This window comes from Centruroides sculpturatus, unplaced genomic scaffold (assembly GCF_000671375.1).
Source record: "Centruroides sculpturatus isolate CEXI.00-Female unplaced genomic scaffold, Cexi_2.0 scaffold661, whole genome shotgun sequence".
Classification (NCBI taxonomy): Eukaryota; Metazoa; Arthropoda; class Arachnida; order Scorpiones; family Buthidae; genus Centruroides; species Centruroides sculpturatus.
Window position 1 is genome coordinate 1 of NW_019384963.1, and position 17,901 is coordinate 17,901.

Below are 17,901 nucleotides of genomic sequence, written 5' to 3' on the forward strand. Positions count from 1 at the left end.
AATTAAGCTGTACAGTGACTCTCTGGCACGATATGGAAAAAGCCCATATTTGTATCCACTTTATGGTTTGGGAGAACTGCCACAAGGATTTGCACGGTAAGATATGCATCAAATTGATCGTAGTTTTGAAAGCCTTAATTTTTTTATGTTTGTAAAGCTTTTATTATTACATTACTTCAAAAAGAAGTCACATTATAACATTAACAGGTTAACTTAGAATAATAAGCCATTATACAGTAAGTGATTGGTTAACCAATCACCCACTGTGGACTATTCTTGATTTTTGCTTTTATTCTTTATAAAGATCATTTTTATGCTTTTAGTAAAAAGTTTGATAATGTTTTGAGCTTAAGGTTTTATATTTATTTCAAATTGCTATCTTTTTGGATTTAGTATTATTTGCTCTGTCATTTTATTTATTTTTTTTATGGTTTAATGCCAGTATTTTGTTAATAGATGTAGGAATAGAATAAGTGATTGTGATTAAATTATTTTCACTACTTGTAATTTAGAACAGAAATAATAAAGAATAAATTTGGTCAAGATGGTAATAATCATTTTGTCCACATTTTATTAGTATGATTTAACTGTAATTTTGTAAATGTAATAGTTTTATAATAACCTGTGTGAAAGAGTATGTAGTGTTATGCACTGAATAAAATATTGTTCTGTTTGGTATAATTCTTGTTTTATCCTGAAATTATTTTTAAGATATACTTCGAAGTTTCAGTTCCAAATAAAATTTATTTTATGGTTACATTTTGATGATTGCTTTTTCATTGTAATTTGATTGTAATCCAAATAAGGAATCTGTAAATTTGTTTTTAATGATATGGCAAAATCTGCAATATTTTTGATATTAAAAGCTTGGATGATAAATAACTTTTGAATTTAAAGCACAAAAATCACTAAAAACTTCAAAGCCTTTATTATAGCTGTCCTTCACATACATCAGGAACCATAGTCATGTAGCAAAGTTGACTTTATTATGACTGGGAGGACTTCAGAAACAATTTTTGCATGCCAAGGTGAGACCCTCTGAAGATACAACAAACCACATAGCAAAAATTTATGATGTGAAAAATTATAATGAAGACACTGAATTTTAGTTGGTTTTTTTTTTTTTTTATTACTTATAAAAATATGAATTTTTGATTTTTTAAATTGAAGCTTGTAGCTATAAATTTGCCCTTTGTCAAATGCATGTTTATTAATGTATTAATCTGAAGTTTTTATGTAAAAACAGTTATACGGTATAATTGGCAGATCAATTTTTAATTTGATAGTAGTGGACGTTCAGCTGAAACTTTACAATCCTGAAATAATTATTTTCAGAATTATTTTATCTTTAAAATGAAAATTTAGCATACAAGTACAGTAGAGTGTCAGTTATCTGAATTAATTGGGGACTGGGATTGTTCGGAAAAGCAATTTTTCGGATAACCGATTATGTACAAAAAAATACATTATTAATATAGTATATTAGTATATCCCAATAATAGAATATTAATATATCCCATGTTAAATTTTTCTCCATTGCGTGTCACTTCGTGTTGAATTTTCGTCGATCTTAAGCCTAACGAAAATTTTTATAATAATAATTTTGGCTGTTGTATTGTTAAAAATTATTTCTTTATTTTGTACAAACAAAATAAATATATTGAAAAATAGTTTTTAAAAATTTATACTCTAGAAGTTAATCTAGTATCAAAAACGTTCGATTCAGCACGGCAGTCTGACTGGTATGCTTTTGGTTAACCAATGTTTTGGTTGATCGGCATTCAGATAATCAACGCTCGACTGTATTGCCAATGTTACCATAGAATATGTTTTTATTTAAATATACTAATGCACATTTTAATTTGGTTTTGCTTTTTATAATTTTTGACTAAAAGTCTTTAGGCATCACTTAGTGCATGCCTATTTCACATAATCTGTAAATGTTAGTACTTTCCTGAGAAGTTTATATCTAATCCTTGTAATAAAAGTAAATGTTAATAATCCAAAAATGCATCAGATTTGTTTTAATAATTTATTTTGATTATTTAAACAATTGATATTCATTGGTTTTTTTTAATACTTTACATCCACATATTAAATCAATACAATGCAGTTTTTAATGGATACAACTGAAAAACAACTTTATTTTAATATACTAGTTATGTAATCATATCAAATAAGAGAAATTTTGTAACATTTGTTTTATTTGTGACATTGTTCTATTTGGATGAGGCCTTTGTAGAAACACTTGTATTCATATTGGCAGTGTCATTGAATTTCATCTTATTTTCTCTCAATATATTGGAAAATATTTTTTTTTTATTTGTGTACTTTCTTACAAATTTATTCCATTGTATTTTATAGAATTTGCAGAAGCTCACAAATTTCTTTGAAATGACTATAAAAAATTATCTTAATACTTAAACTTCTTTGCATGATTTTACTTATATATATATTGATATAAAAAAATCAATTTCAGAATTCAACTATGTAGTATCAGTTGACATAGTAATAATTCAGCATTGATTTCTTTTTGTAGTTAAAACAGATTATACATTTGTTATTTTTCTGACTCCTTTAAATAATTTAGTCGTACTGTTGATGACTTTGGTTAAGATGGCTGTTTAAATTCCTTAACTCTATCTATCTATAATTGTATTATTATAGCTTTTAATTTTTGAAAAAAAATCAATGTAATGCAAAATCATTAGAGTTCTGTATCTTTCCAACATGTTTCAGTATTTTAAATTTGTTTTTTAGAGTTTTTTTTAGTTTAAAGTTCTATATTTGAGCAATATAGATTGCTCAAATATAGAACTTAAACAATTATTTTTTCTCCTAAGAAATTCTTGATAAACTTTTTCAGAATCTTTACATAAAGAAATTTTAATTTGTTTCAATGAAATTTTTATTTCAATAAAAGCATTTCTTCTTATCTGTAGAAATAGTGATATTTTACAAAATACTTAAATTCATATTCCATATTATTAACTACATATTAAGTATGTTTAAATAGAAAAATAGTAGAAGTTTTAAAACTGGTGATAAAGGCATGTTGCAGTTTTTTAAAGTTTTTATTTATTTATTTTTTTGCATAAAAGATAAAATGCTTGAATTCATTGCCTTTTTCATTACATCTTTTAAATATTTAATAATGAAAAGTTTTTAATGTAAATGCAATTTACTGTAACTTCTTAGATTGAGTGCTATTTATGGTGGTACGTACATGTTGGATAAACCTATTGATGAAATTGTCCTGGAGGATGGTAAAGTAGTTGGTGTACGTTCTGGAAAAGAGATTGCAAAATGCAAACAAGTATATTGTGACCCATCCTATGTTCCTGATCGTTCAGAAAAAGTAGGACAAGTAAGTAGCTAAAACAATAAATTGTAGTAAATTTTAATTTTTTTTTTCTTGAAAATTAAATTAATTAATTAAATTGCAATTATTTGGAACAGAAAGGAGTTTTAAAATGTTACTAAATTCAAAGAAAATGTGGCCATTTTTCAAAACATGGAAAATTTTTTTATTACAGAAAACAAATTCATTAAAAGAAATATTTTACCTTACTTCAGGTCATTGTCAGTCATTATATACAGTATGGAAATGAGATGTCAATTAGAAGCCAATAAAATTGAATATAATTTTTAAAAGTATTAATAAGAGTACAAAAATCTATTGACCAAACTCAAATATAATAATTAAATTACACAATATATACAATAACTGTAAAATTTAAGTTGATAAACATTTTAAAAAGATTTCAAATGAACAAAATAGTAATACTTTTTTATATTAATGAAAAATAACTCCAAGTTATTTTAGTTGAATGTGTGTGAAAAGAGCTATTTATAGACAACAATGGCAAATAATGAAATTTAATGTTAATTTAAAGGTGTATGAGCAAAATTTAGTAGAATGCTTCATTTCCAAAATTTAAGTCTAAAATTAACTGAGCTTAAAGTAAGTTAAAAATGTTTTGTTTTAATAAATAAACATTTGCTCTGGATAAAAGTAACTTGTATTCTATGTTTCAAAATTATATTTCAAATCAATCATTATTAAATTCTAAAATTTTAGTAATGATTACTTTAGTACTTTCAAAATTTAAAATATAAAAAGTACTAAATGAGTAGTTTCTTGATTAGGCCACTTTGAATGACTAAGAGTTTAATAGAGTATTTGTGGTAAGCTCCTCTTGCTTTTAGAAGAGCTAATTTCTAGAAATGCTATGATCTGTGAACATGCATACTGACAGCACTGTCTTTCTAGAATTACTCTTAAATCTTGCTGGAGAGATGGGGATTGGATTTAGATGCACAATCCAATACATGCAAATGTTTGATATGTGAAGTAAGGCGAAACCATAATTTTTAGATTGTCAATAAAAAAAATATTATAATTCTCATTTATTTTCATTAGAGATGTATTAATTGGTTCCTCCCAATTAGACATTTAATGATTCATTCTGTAATATTTGACTTAGATCTATTAGAATTATTCTATTAGAAAAACATAATTTTATTACTTTTTAATTAAAACTTAAGACTAAAAATTGAGTATTAAATCTAATCCATAATTCAGGATAATCATGGATCCAGTATTGTTTGTTTTCAGTCTGAAATAGTTTTTTTTTTCAAGAAATAAGCTTCAGTCTCATTCATAGCCAATTATCACATCTGATTATTCACCTTCAATGTCATCTTATTTTTGAATTTTTTTTCATTTTTAAACAAGTAGATTGTTATTACATTGCCAGTTATTCCATATTACTTTGGTAACTATGTTGCAGTCAAAAAAAATGTGTGTGGAAGTTATTGTACTTTACATAAATCAGTCACTTAATAATGGAAAAACATGACTGCTAAAAGTAGCCATTCTGAGCAAATAGGTGCAATGATAACAGTATAGAATAGCCAAGAAAGTAATACAATTCACATTAATTTATGATGTTTCATTTTACATAGTGTGAAGAAACTTGGACAAATAGCATAATCAAAAATTATCCTAACTAACAAGGAAAGGGTCAGACATTTGGATATCCAATTCAAACCTTGATGAGCATGTGGCCATAAATTCAAACAGTTCTTTTATTTCATAATAAAATATTTGTTAAACACAGAAAGTAAGAAGTAAACTAATAATCTTAATCTTTGCTGTTGTTTTTTTTGCCTGAGCAATTCTGGGCTAATCTGCTAGTATCTAAATAAAATAGATATCATAAATATAATAGTAGGAGAAATGAAATGAGTAGTTTTATGTAAGATAGTCTTAAGATTTGAATTTGAGGATATTGTTGTTTTTATTTGAATGACTAATCTATATAAAAATTAAATTTTATCTTAAATTATATACAAAACATTTTTAAATACTAATTAAATATGAGGTCTGTCTTAAACTGTTTGATAAAAAAATTTTATTATAAATGCAGGTTGTTCGTTGTATTTGTCTGATGAATCATCCTATTCCAAATACTAAGGATGCACTATCTTGTCAAATCATCATTCCACAGAAACAAGTAGGCCGAAAATCAGGTAAAGTTTGTTTCTATAATATGCATTTTTAGTATTTATTCAGCAACATTCTAATGCTGTATTTACTCACGTATAAGACGCTGTTTTTATTCATTTTTCACTGCTTCAAAAACCTAGATTGTCCTATATGTGTGAGCGACGGATTCTTTGTTTTTTTTATAAATTTTTGTGAAATGTGAATTCACATTTATTACATGATGCTCACCCTCTGGTGTTTAAAAATGTAAGTATTTTATCTTGGTAGTTTGAATCATTCTTGTATATTGTCAGAAGTAAAGATGAATAGGAAAAGCAAAACTTTTGAATTGAATTCCAAATTGAAATTCCAAAATCACATGGAACCTGATATAAGTTTTAATCCATTCTCACATGAAACAAATGATTATTCGGAAATCAGAATTTGGAGAAACTCATAAGTGTAATTGATGGAGCGGATTTGACTGTTAAGAATTGGCAAAAAAGATTCCCGATCATCCGGCTTTACATAAACAAATTACATTGTTGATTTTACAAGATTTTTCCTTAAAGTTTAAAATGCCAGTAATTTTTGCGGGACAATGTGTGTGCATTTACATTCATTTGATATTTTATTTGTGATTAAATGAAATAAAATTAAAATTGTATTAATAAATCTAATTTTTCTTATTTTGATCTTTAAAGTCACACCTCGTCCTATATGCGAGATCGTCTTACATGCGATTAAATACAGCATATAAATACGTATGTGCATACTTGCATAACTTAAATATTTATGTACTATGTAAATGAGCGATTTGGGAAGTAAGTTTTGTCTGATCACAAAGGTGACACATTTTGGACATTCCTTTATTGCTAAAAATTTACATGTCTGTACACCTATTTTTCAATGTAATCACTACCTGAAATTGAGGCACAAGCTTTTTTCTTCTGTCACCAGTTTCTTAAAACAGTCTGTTTTGATCCTAAGTAGTTTATGAAGATGGCTTAATTTGAATTTTATCAGCATACTGTTGTACCAGAAGAGCAAGATATAAATGTCCTGATATATTTGCTGTGTTCCTGCATTTATCAGACATTCATAATTGTATCAGAATAAGCAAGATCAAAAATCTTACCCCACTTATTTTGTAACAGGAATCTTGTTGAAATAAGTTTATGAATCCTGACTAACAGTGTATGCAGATGAGTATTTGTAAGACTGAAAAAAAAAAAAAATACTATGGGCTATTGAATACAACTGACATGATACTCAGAACTCTGGCATTTTGTTTTGTAACATTGAGGGACCACACATCTAAATATATATAACTCAAAGGTGACTGACATAGTGATCTATCAACGCACAGCCCAAACCACTAGACGGATCGGGCTGAAATTTGGCATGCAGGTAGATGTTATGACGTAGGCATCCGCTAAGAAAGGATTTTGATCAATTCTACCCCCAAGGGGATAAAATAGGGGATGAAAGTTTGTATGAAACTTTGTCAATTTTAAACCGATCGGGCTGAGACTTTGCATGCATAAAGCTACTATGACGTAGGCATCCCCTAAGAAAGGATTTTGATAAATTCCACCCCTAAGGAGATAAAATAGGGGATGAAAGTTTGTATAAATCTCCTTAGATTTTCGACTGATTGAACTGAAATTAAAGATTGGAGCTACTATGATGAAGACGTCCACTTAAATAGGATTTTGATAAATTCAACCCCCATGGGGATAAAATAAGGGATGATGTAGGATGTACTGTACATGTATTAGTTTGAACCTATCAGTACCTAATGGAACGAATAAATTAAGACGAACAAAATAATTTTTAGTTCTAAATGTTGACAATAGATGGCGTTAGTAGTATTTTAAAACGCGCTATCGTTGTGTTTTCACTGAGTTACATATACCTGATGATGAGTGGCCGCCGTATCTAATAGTACATACTATACCTAATTAATAATAATACTTCTTAACGCGAGTGAAGCCGCGGGCAAAAGCTAGTTATTACTAAAATGGCTTCTAAATAGTTTGATTGGAGCAGATGAAAAATTGTGTCTGCTCCAATCGTGCACTGACTTTCCATCTGTGAGGGATGCAACAACAAGTGGACCCACCAACAGTGAAAGGGAAAATTTGGAGAGACACGTGGTGGATACGACCCGATCAGGGTGTGTACCCGGGGTGTGAGATTTATCGGAGGGTGTGGCAGTTAGGGACGGAAGTGAAGGAGGAGAGGGGGAAAACGACGAAGGAGCAGTTGAACCGTTCTTCGCCCGCGCTTGACATCATTGACCGTTAACTGTGTAACCAGCCAAACGAATAATAAAAGTGTCTCATCCATAGTCTCATCCTTTTGGGTTATTGCGCATAGACATGACACCATCTGTTTCTGCATTTGAAAGTAGTGCTGACAGCAACATTGCAAGATTGAGCTAAGAATCTTGTAAGTTTTCAATAGTCTAAAAAATCTTGTCTTTAATACAAAAGTAACTTGATTTGTAATGATTGCCAAAGGAGATAAATATTTATGTAAACTTTTGACAATATCAAAGATGTTTGTTTTTTGTTCAATTGGAACTTACTTTCTGAATGATTCTCATATACTCTCTCTAAATGCAGACTGTTATATACAGCTTTGTAAAATAAACTGACTGACTAAACCTAAATATAACTAATGATTAAAAAACTCCTCTATAATGTGACTGAAGGGTTGGCACCAGATCTTTGGTTCCTCTCAAACATTTCACTAAATTTTCAGGATGTGCTGCAACACTTTTGATATTTTTACATTGTCATTGGATTTTTTAGTGATTTCAAACTTTTGTGGGACTTAGCACATGCCCCGACTTTCAAAATTGACCATACACACTAATAAACAAAATTAAGATTTGAGTAAGAATGTCATTAAGATATGAAGACGTTCAGGAATTGGTCCTTACTCAACTGTTTAGTTGATCTAGCTCTGTGGGCAGATGCGCAGTGTCGTGTTAAAATGTCCATTCTTGATTCCCGAAATGTTTAAATTTTAGACCAAGGAATGACAACAGTCTCAAAGATCTCTAGGCAGCAAATTTTTTCCTACAAAAACTAAGTTTTGCCACTGGCAAAGATTTTAGCCCAGACAAAGAGACTAAGGATTTTGACAGTGTCTAATGATGGTAGATGTTCTGGAAATCTTGGCTGACCAGATTCATTTTGTTAAATGTGTGGTTGCTCCATGTAAACAATTTCTCGCTTGTGAAAAGAATCTCTTTCCAGTAAATCTGCAGAATAACATAAGAGGGCATAAGAGTGCAGTCTTTGTTTTCTTTAAGAAACTGGACAATTTTTTAGCTTGTAAGAACCTTGATTTTGATATACTTTAGGATAATTTGATAAATACAAGAAATGTTGACTGCATTTTCTTCCAGGACAGTTATCTTGCTTAATTGTTTTTGAAACCAGTTGATGAAACATGTCAGTTTGAAATTGTTTGGACATTTGATTTCCAGTTTCAAATAAAGAAATAATTCCAATTTTCTACATTTGTCATATTTAAAAACAAACAACAATGTTACCATGGGAACAAATATGGAGAAGAATGTGAAGAAATTAATATTTTATACTCTCTTCAGAACAAAATAAATTTTAACATTTTTTTGTCAACCTGTAAAGCAAATCTGTTTAAATAATTTTATTAGGTTTTACTCACCTGTTTTCTTAATTTTCTATCCAAAAAAAATTCTTAAATTGTAATATTCTTGGGCATTACAGTCTGATTTTTTTTTTTTTAATGGCTACCAAACCAATTTGTTGTGCTAGACAAGAGTTTTATCTGTACAAAGTGTAATTTTTCAAGAGATGATCTGAAAATTTGATGGTAGATACAGGCAAAAGTATAAACAACAGATAAATTTTTTTACATACAATTTTGTTGCATCTATAGATATTCAGTGATATATAGTTCTGTGATTTTACAGATAGACCCTTTTTTGTATCAGGGATGAATTGGGTGAGTTTTAGCACAGATAGAACCTTATAATCCTGTAATGTTTACATTAACTAAACTAAATTTAACAGGAACCTGATTCCATTAATGAAGTTTATTTTCTAAGCATTTAAAATGTATGTGTTTTTATAACTTTTTTGTAGTTTTTACATGGGATTTCTGAATTGCTGTGTAGGCAATTTATTATCATAAAACCTCTAATGTTGCAATTAAGTAGCAACATCACCGCTGTTTATTTCTAAGGCAGCTTTTGCAGTATTCAATATCAGTCTTTAAATCCACTTGAACACAGATTTGATATCAGTCGTCTTAATTGTGGAAATCTGTTGGTTCTATCTGATGGGCATTTCTTTACTGTAGGAAACACCCATTAGCTGAGAATTGCTCCTTTTTGTCAATCTGTTGTCTTTGGTATATCCAAATACCAACAGTGGTAAAGGATATTGTTCTCATAGCTTATATTGTATCCAAGGGAATAAAGATTTGCAAAGGTGAACTGCAATTGTGACCAGAGTGTAGGCAACCTGTTGATATGCAAAAGACTGAGACTGACTGAAAGTGAAGTAATTGGATCTTTTTCCTTTGAATAACTTGGTATGGATTCTTCTTGTCTATCTTGAACAAAGTCTGTATGAATGTTAAAAGTGATCATATCTCAGCAACATCAAGAGCTTTTTCAGTTTATGAATGATATTGTCTATTTTTTGAATGCAGGCATTTTCCAGAGTAAATATTTCATGATTTTCCCACACAAGGAAAAGGTTGAAGCAAATCAGCCATTACAAGAGAGACAATTGAATTTGTTTTGCAGAATGCAGCTGTCACTCCACATTATCAACTTTGTCATATTAGTGTGATTATTTAAATTGCTCATGTTAATTTTTTAAATGCTTCACACACTAAAAGTACACATATCACCCAAAACATGACCAATTTGCCTTGTATTGGTTGTATTCTATCATCTGACAAAGTTTTGTCACAATCTGTGATGGAGATTTCTTATTTCAACTTTGAATTATCTCTAAGAGCAGTATCTTTCCAAAGGTAAATTTTTTAGGGATAACAGACCATTAGTTTTGTAAAGTAATTCTGGGAAAATCCCTAGATTTGGTCACCTCCTGCTCATTGATAGTCAAACACTTGCACTTTGTATCAGTAATTATCTGACACATTGTTAATATTTAGACAGTAACTCTGCAGCATCTGAAACTTTGGTCTCTCTCTGTGTGTGTGTGTGTGTATGGATGGCCTTCATGGAATTGGGCACACATTATTGTCTATTTCAGACAGAACTCTCTTATTCTGATGGGTACATGCATTTTGCAGAGGAACTAAATCCTTTTCTCTAGTATAGTTTATAAAATTACAATGCCATAAATACAGAATGCAGATCCAAGGTCACATTCACATAGCATCAATAACTTAATTTTGACCAAAATTGCAGATAGAACATTCTTATTCTAGAATAACAAATTGTGACAGGTGTTCGATGTGCATTCTAACACTATATATTTGGTCGTAAAAGTTGTGCACATTTAATACAAATTTTCCAACTACTGTATGTTTAAAATTGTAATAGTTTAAATTATTGTTAGTTATCTAGGTACCTTCAAATTTGTATATTCATAACACAACTTTGCATTTATTTATTTTTTCAGATATCTATGTTTCATTAGTATCTTACACTCATCAAGTTGCAGCTAAAGGTTGGTTTGTAGCTATGGTTAGTACTACAGTGGAAACCAATAATCCGGAGAATGAGATTAAGCCTGGACTTGATGTATTGGGACCAATCAGACAAAAGTAAGCTAATTTTTAAAATTTACATAATTATTTTGATGATTCAATAACAGCAGCACAAGCCTAGTTTCTCAGCAAATATTTTTAAGATCTTGTTATGTTCAGAATAAAAAATTGATTTCTCAATGCAACTCATTCATAACAATAAAATAACTTAGGCTAGTTATTCTGGAATCATCATTACTAATTTTGTTATTGCTTTCATTTACTTACCTTAATTTTTTTAATAGATTTATATGGGTGAGTGATGTTTATAGACCAAAAGATGATGGCAGAGAAAGTCAGGTATGTTCCAAATATGATAATTTCTAATTAAATCACTTTTCCAGAAGTTTAGCATTAGTTTAAACTTTTTAAATACAGTGGGTGATCGGTTAACGAACAAATTGGATAACGAACACTTTTGCGAAAGTTTTTATGATCGGACAACGAACACTTGACTGAACAAACACAAAAAGAGGAGACGTAAAATAACGAATACCGATTGGTCTTCCTTTGTCTTCAGGCAACAATTCAAAACTTTTCAGAGCGCGGGAGACATCGACGTTCTACCCAGTATATACTGATAGGATAGTATTCTCCCGAACTTTGAAACTTTCCCTTGTAATTCCAGCTTTTTATATTTCTGACAGAAACAATTCTTTTACATTTTCTTATGAAAATGCGGATTTATGCCGATATCTGCTATTAAAGATCTTTTAAAGAAGTGGGAGGATGTTGTTCTGACAGAACAACGGTCTTAAAATGATCTTGACTTCTAGAAGTAATTAGAATAAGAGTCAAGTAAAAAGAAATAACTAATTTATAACTGATTACAGATAATAAATATATGTAATTTTTAACTCTTTTGCTACTTTCTGTAAATTTGCTAATAGGAAAAAAATCTAAAGATTTTTTTTTATTGGAATTAGTATACAATTAGCTGAGAATTAATAATTAGCAAGTTTAAAGCAGGTAAATATTTTTTTAAATTGGGCAACATAAAATTTATCTTTTTTAACTGTCAGAAATAATTTTCTTTTAGCTTGAAAGAAATTTTCATTCACTTCCTTCAGATTTTTTTTATCTACCATCCATTTCTTAATTCTTTTATTTTTCTTTGATTTCCTTATTGTTTTAAAACATAAATCATTTTGATGAATCTTCAAATGAAAAACATTAAATTTTACGAATATAAACATCTACCGAAACCCAATGCTTAGCAAATACACACCCACAATTGCCGTAAAAGAATCTGCCTGCTTTGGGCAGATTCTTTTCTTCCAGTTTATTCTAAATCAATTAATTAAATATTATACTTATTAAATTTAATACGAGATGGTGCCTAATACCTCCCTCTAGTGCCAAATTTATTTGTAATTCATAATTATTAATTCCAAAATATAGCCTGAATATTTACGGCAATTGTGGGTGTCTGTTTACATTAAAGTTTAAGATGTCATAAAACTGCTTAACAGATATCAAAATTTAGTAATTTTTTTAAAAGTTATTTCTAAGACATTTTTTTCCAAAAAAAAAAAAAAAGCTTACTGTTGGCTTTTTATGTAATTTTGTGTAACAATGTAAATGAAATGGTTATTGAAATTCAGTCAATATTTGTATAGTCCATATTTAATGACTAGTCAAAGAATATTTAAAAGAACATTGGAATCATTGCTATCATTAAAGGGGGAAGGAAATAAAGGCTCAATTTTTGCCTTTATTTCTTTTTTATGTTCAAAGAATATTATTTTATTCATTTTTTACCTAAAACAGAGAGAGAGACTTTTTTGCACTTCTGTTACTTGCAAAGAAGTTTTTATTTTAAAAATGGAATGGTTTTCAGCTATGGTGGTGGTAGAATAAAAAGCCCCAGAATGTATTTATGGCACTGTGTGACATTTTGTGAAATGATTACAGACTAGCATTAATTCTACAATATCCCAAACATGTTTAATGGTGATATAGAAGACCAAATTATAATGCAGAAGTTGAATGTTTCTGGAATGAATTTGTGAGTGGGCACATTGTCTAGAAATTAGACTTAGATGATAAAATTGCATGATGGGGTTGGTTTTTAAAATACTAGAAATGAAAAAGAAATCATTTAAAATGTTTTATTTAGGCTTTTTGATGCTTTGAAATCTAATGAAGAATCGTAAACTAATAACTTAATCAAAATATTCTTTCTTTCTTCTTTTATAATAATAAACATTATAAATATTTTAATGTGCTGCTTATACCAAATTCATAATCCTAAATGATAAATTCTGGATTAACATTTTTATGATTTTGTTTTGAACATTTCCTCCTTGAAAAATTCAGTTTCAGTTCAAATAGCATTGTATAGATTTGAAAGAGAGCAGTAATTCATAATTGTAGCAAAAGGGTTAATTATTATATAAATAAAAGGTAATGAAATTTTTAAGTATTAATTCTTAAAATTTCATTTTAGATATTTATCTCTGAATCTTACGATGCCACTACTCATTTTGAGACTACCTGTCTTGATGTATTGGATATCTTCCATAGAGGTACTGGAGAAGATTTTGATTTCTCTAAAGTCAAGCATAACTTGGGAGACGAACAAGATTAGAAATTTCAAATAGCTCTTTCACGTCCCATTTTGTCATTAGAGATATCCTTTCTATACAGTTCTCTTTAAACTGCTGTGATGATGAAGTTTCAGGAGAGTTTCCAGAAATCAGCTTTATATGTTTTATTTTTTATTTTTAATTGTCTTTTGAAAAATTGGTGTATGTATACATATCTCGAATGAGAAGGGAGCAAATTGTCCAATAGGGAATATTGTCCTAGGCTGTAAAATCTTGTCTTTTCACACTGCATTTGTTTCAACAGTTAAATTGTAAAAATAGTAATATGTGACCCTATAAATGTTACAATAACCCATCTGATTTTTGCAATGGTTAATGTAATCTTAAAAGGTCGACATACGCTACATCATATTAAGCCTGTGTAAAACAGTTAAATGTAGTGATATAAAGCTCCGCACTGCATCACAGCAACTAGCAACCATTTAGATGCCGTGAAAACATGGGAAATGTATTGTATTGAGTTTTCAAAGTCTGTTGGCTGAAATTAACATTCCTAACAGAATGTGTTTCTAGTAAGAATGCTTATTATTTTATTGCAACTTTGAGAAATGGACATTTGAATGTGGCTTTTACCTTAAAATTGCCACAATGGAACAACAAAATTAAATTGTATGACTGCTTACATTTTGGTGTGATCTTTTCTTTTGTTTTATATATAATATATAACAAAACACAGTAAATTACAATACAATATATAGTAAAAGTTGCAGTATTACACAGGATAAGTGATTCACAGCATATTAAAACTGATTTCTTTCTTTAGATTCAGAATTAAAAGGAGAATTTTTTAGTTTGGTTATCTCTAGAATTTGCAAACTTTTACAACTGAATTGTTACACATTGAAATAAAAGCATTATATAGTATTTTGTAAACTCAAAAATTTATTACTCATAATTTAATAGATTAAAGTGCATCTCAAAATATTAAAGCTCTGGATATTTTTTCCTTAAATTTTATTAAATTGATTTTTTTTACTTTTTACATTATCAAAAATAATTAGTAATATAACTGTTTATAAGAGTGATTTGTATGATTTTTTTTTCAAGTGATTAGTAAAAATGATTTAGTAAATATCAAGTAATGTGGTGTCTGAAAAATCTCACTCCTTCAAAAAACTGAGCCTTAACAGAACTCATATAAGAAAAAAATATTGTTTCAGTGATTTAGTAAAAATGGCTTATCACTTGTAGTTAAATCAGTAGAATAATTTGGTACACAACTCTCAAGTCTGTTCAAAATTGCATCTGACACCTCAGTCTTTGTTAATGCTGGTGGTAGTTTAATATTTTTTATAGCCTTTTAGTTTACTTTATTGTATTTAGGAATTCAGTTAGCTTAAAGAGATTAAGTTTTGTAATGTTTGATATTAAAAGAGAGTAATCAAAAATTTGAAAATTCTTTTGGAAATCACATTTGACAGAAACAAGTGAAAGTAGGTTAAGAGTAGACTGCATACACTAAAACTAAAATACACTGTACTAGTATGTTAAATTAAGGGGAAAACAAATTTAAATAAACACTTCCACAAAATTTAATCACTGCTTGGGCATAGGTTTTGACATAACTCAAAGCTATAAAATAACAAATGTCTACTATTGTGATGAAAGTAACTGTTAGAAGCTTGTAAATGTATTTAAGATGTTAGTATTTGTCTATGCTTGAAGTCAATAAGATGTATTGTCACCTCAAATTACTATAAACATCATAATGATACTTCTTGCCTTCAACAAGGCTGGTTCAAGCACTCAATAGAGAAACATTACCATCCTTTAGCAGAGCACTTTTCAGCCCATGAATTCTTAGAAGAGACTTGTAAGTTGCAGTCCTAAAGCATTCCATGCATACTTAATGGAAATTAAGATTTTGGACCTGGTTGACAATGTTTTCTCTCACTTTCCATTTGGAGGTATCGAGGTGTGCATTATTGTCTATGAAAACAAACTGAACTATTAACACCTCAAGTCAAATGGATTTCTAGATCAGTTCTCAATAATTCTACCATATCAGTTTCTCTATCAACATGTACCAAGATCAGCTGTGGTGGCTGTCCACATCACCACTTCCCCTCCAGAACTGTCATTGTTCATTATATTAGAGATGGTTTCAGGTGCTGATTTCTCTCTACATGTATTTTGCTGAGCACTGCCTGTGAAAATCTTGACTCATCTGTGAGAAAAAAGCTTCAATGCTCACATGTATAATTGCTATCTACTCCATTCTAATAAAGCTTTTATGGGTGTAGGTAAGTGGAATGCAGATTAGTCTTTGGCATACAAAAAGTATTTCTCTCAAAGTATTCTTGCTGTAGTAAGTCTTGATATTGGTCTCATTATCATGGCAAGATGAAGAATTGAACTATTGTGGCATATTATGCTTTAAATTTGGGACTGATCACCAATTATATACTATGATCAACCTTTGAATATCCATTTGGTACATATTTCTGCTTACAGAAACTTTTGCCATAGCACTGAAATTACATTTTTAAAACAATCTGGTAACTTCTTGACTTCATCCTACTAGTCACTTTTTCTCTGTCACTCAAATGGCATTGAAGAGAATTGTGATTTAGTGACATAGTTGCAAATAAAAAGTATTTCCAAAATAAAGGCAAGCTACTTTTGAAGTTCTGTAATTTTTATAAAAAGTGCACCATAACATTTGCATATGGCTTTAATATCAATTGATTAACACATTCAGGCATGCTAATTTTTATTTAGGAAAGTGTCATTAATCACTAACTAAAACATGGAACTTATAAGATTATCCTGACATTCATAAGTTATTTAAAAAGAAAATGTGCAAAGCTTATATTTGTGAAATAGGAATTGGAAACTTGTATATTTTATAATTACAGTAGAACCTCGATTATCCGGACTAATTGGGGATGAAGGTAGTCCGGATAAGGAAAAATCCGGATAATCGAAACAAATACTTTAATTTGTCTTTTAATGATAATACAACACGTTTTCTTTTCGATGACATATCGGTAATATTAAAAGTAAATACTGTATTTAAATCGTGATCAAATTTTCAAGAAACAAACGTTCGTATTGAATTTGGACTACTACTGACCAACGCTAACAGACTACCTATTGTTTAAAAGGCCCTCTGGTGGCGCAAGAAGACGGATTTTATAAAATAAAAAGCAGTTGAAACTGCATTTTTATGAATAAAAATTTGACAAACTATTTATCGTTTTATGACGAGTAAAATTTTTTCGTCGCGTTCGCGGCTTTTAAGTAATGCATAAACCTTCGAGGCGCGAGGCCCTTCGGACCGCGAGGCATAGGCGGTGGCCCACGTCGTCCTTGCTTTACGCCGCCCTTGGTCATAGAAATGATGTAATTTGAATATAAATTATTTATAAATACGTATGTCAAGTTATATTTTTATTACTACGTAAAATATATTTAAGAGTTTACGACCACTGTGCCGAGTGAGACGTTGTTGAAATAAAAAAAGTTGTGCATTCCATCACGTACATGAACAGTGTCGTAATTCGCCAAGTGCAAATCAGCAAATTCGTAAAATTTTTGCTTATTTTGAACAATCCGGATAATAGAGGTTCTACTGTACTTAACGCCCACTTTTATTATTAAAAAGTTTTTTGTACAACATATACATGCTGATAAAAGGAATTGAAAATTATTCCGTAATTATTTTTTTAATTTAATAAATGACAATCAACGAGATTTAGCTTGTTATAATCCATAATATACAGTATCTTGTACCAAAATTTGAAATTCTTTCTTTCCTTTTTTAAAATTTATTCCTTAAAAGTATTTGAAGTTTTTGTATATTAATCAATAACTAAAATTTTAAGCCGAAATTACATTAATTACTCGTATTGTTTTAAGTAGAAAAGATAGTTTTCAATTGAATTCGGGTTAATGTCCATTTATAACGTTCAGAGTAGGGTTTCTCAAACGAGATCCCGGAATTCCGGTTGTTTTTTAACCCGAGAAATCCCGCAAATTTCTTAAAAGTTCACTTTTTTCTTATTTTGTGTTAAG

General features: G+C 29.4%; 1 protein-coding gene across 1 annotated transcript; it reads left to right on the plus strand.

Annotated features, from left to right (window-relative positions):
• Positions 1-4: 4 nt before the first annotated feature.
• LOC111632466 (rab GDP dissociation inhibitor beta-like) lies at positions 5-14,508 on the plus strand (the record flags this gene model as incomplete). Its single annotated transcript, XM_023376882.1, has 6 exons — positions 5-96; positions 3,199-3,367; positions 5,433-5,535; positions 11,149-11,293; positions 11,521-11,575; positions 13,725-14,508. Coding segments are annotated over 6 exons (705 nt in total), but the record flags the coding sequence as incomplete, so codon positions are not given.
• Positions 14,509-17,901: the final 3,393 nt, after the last annotated feature.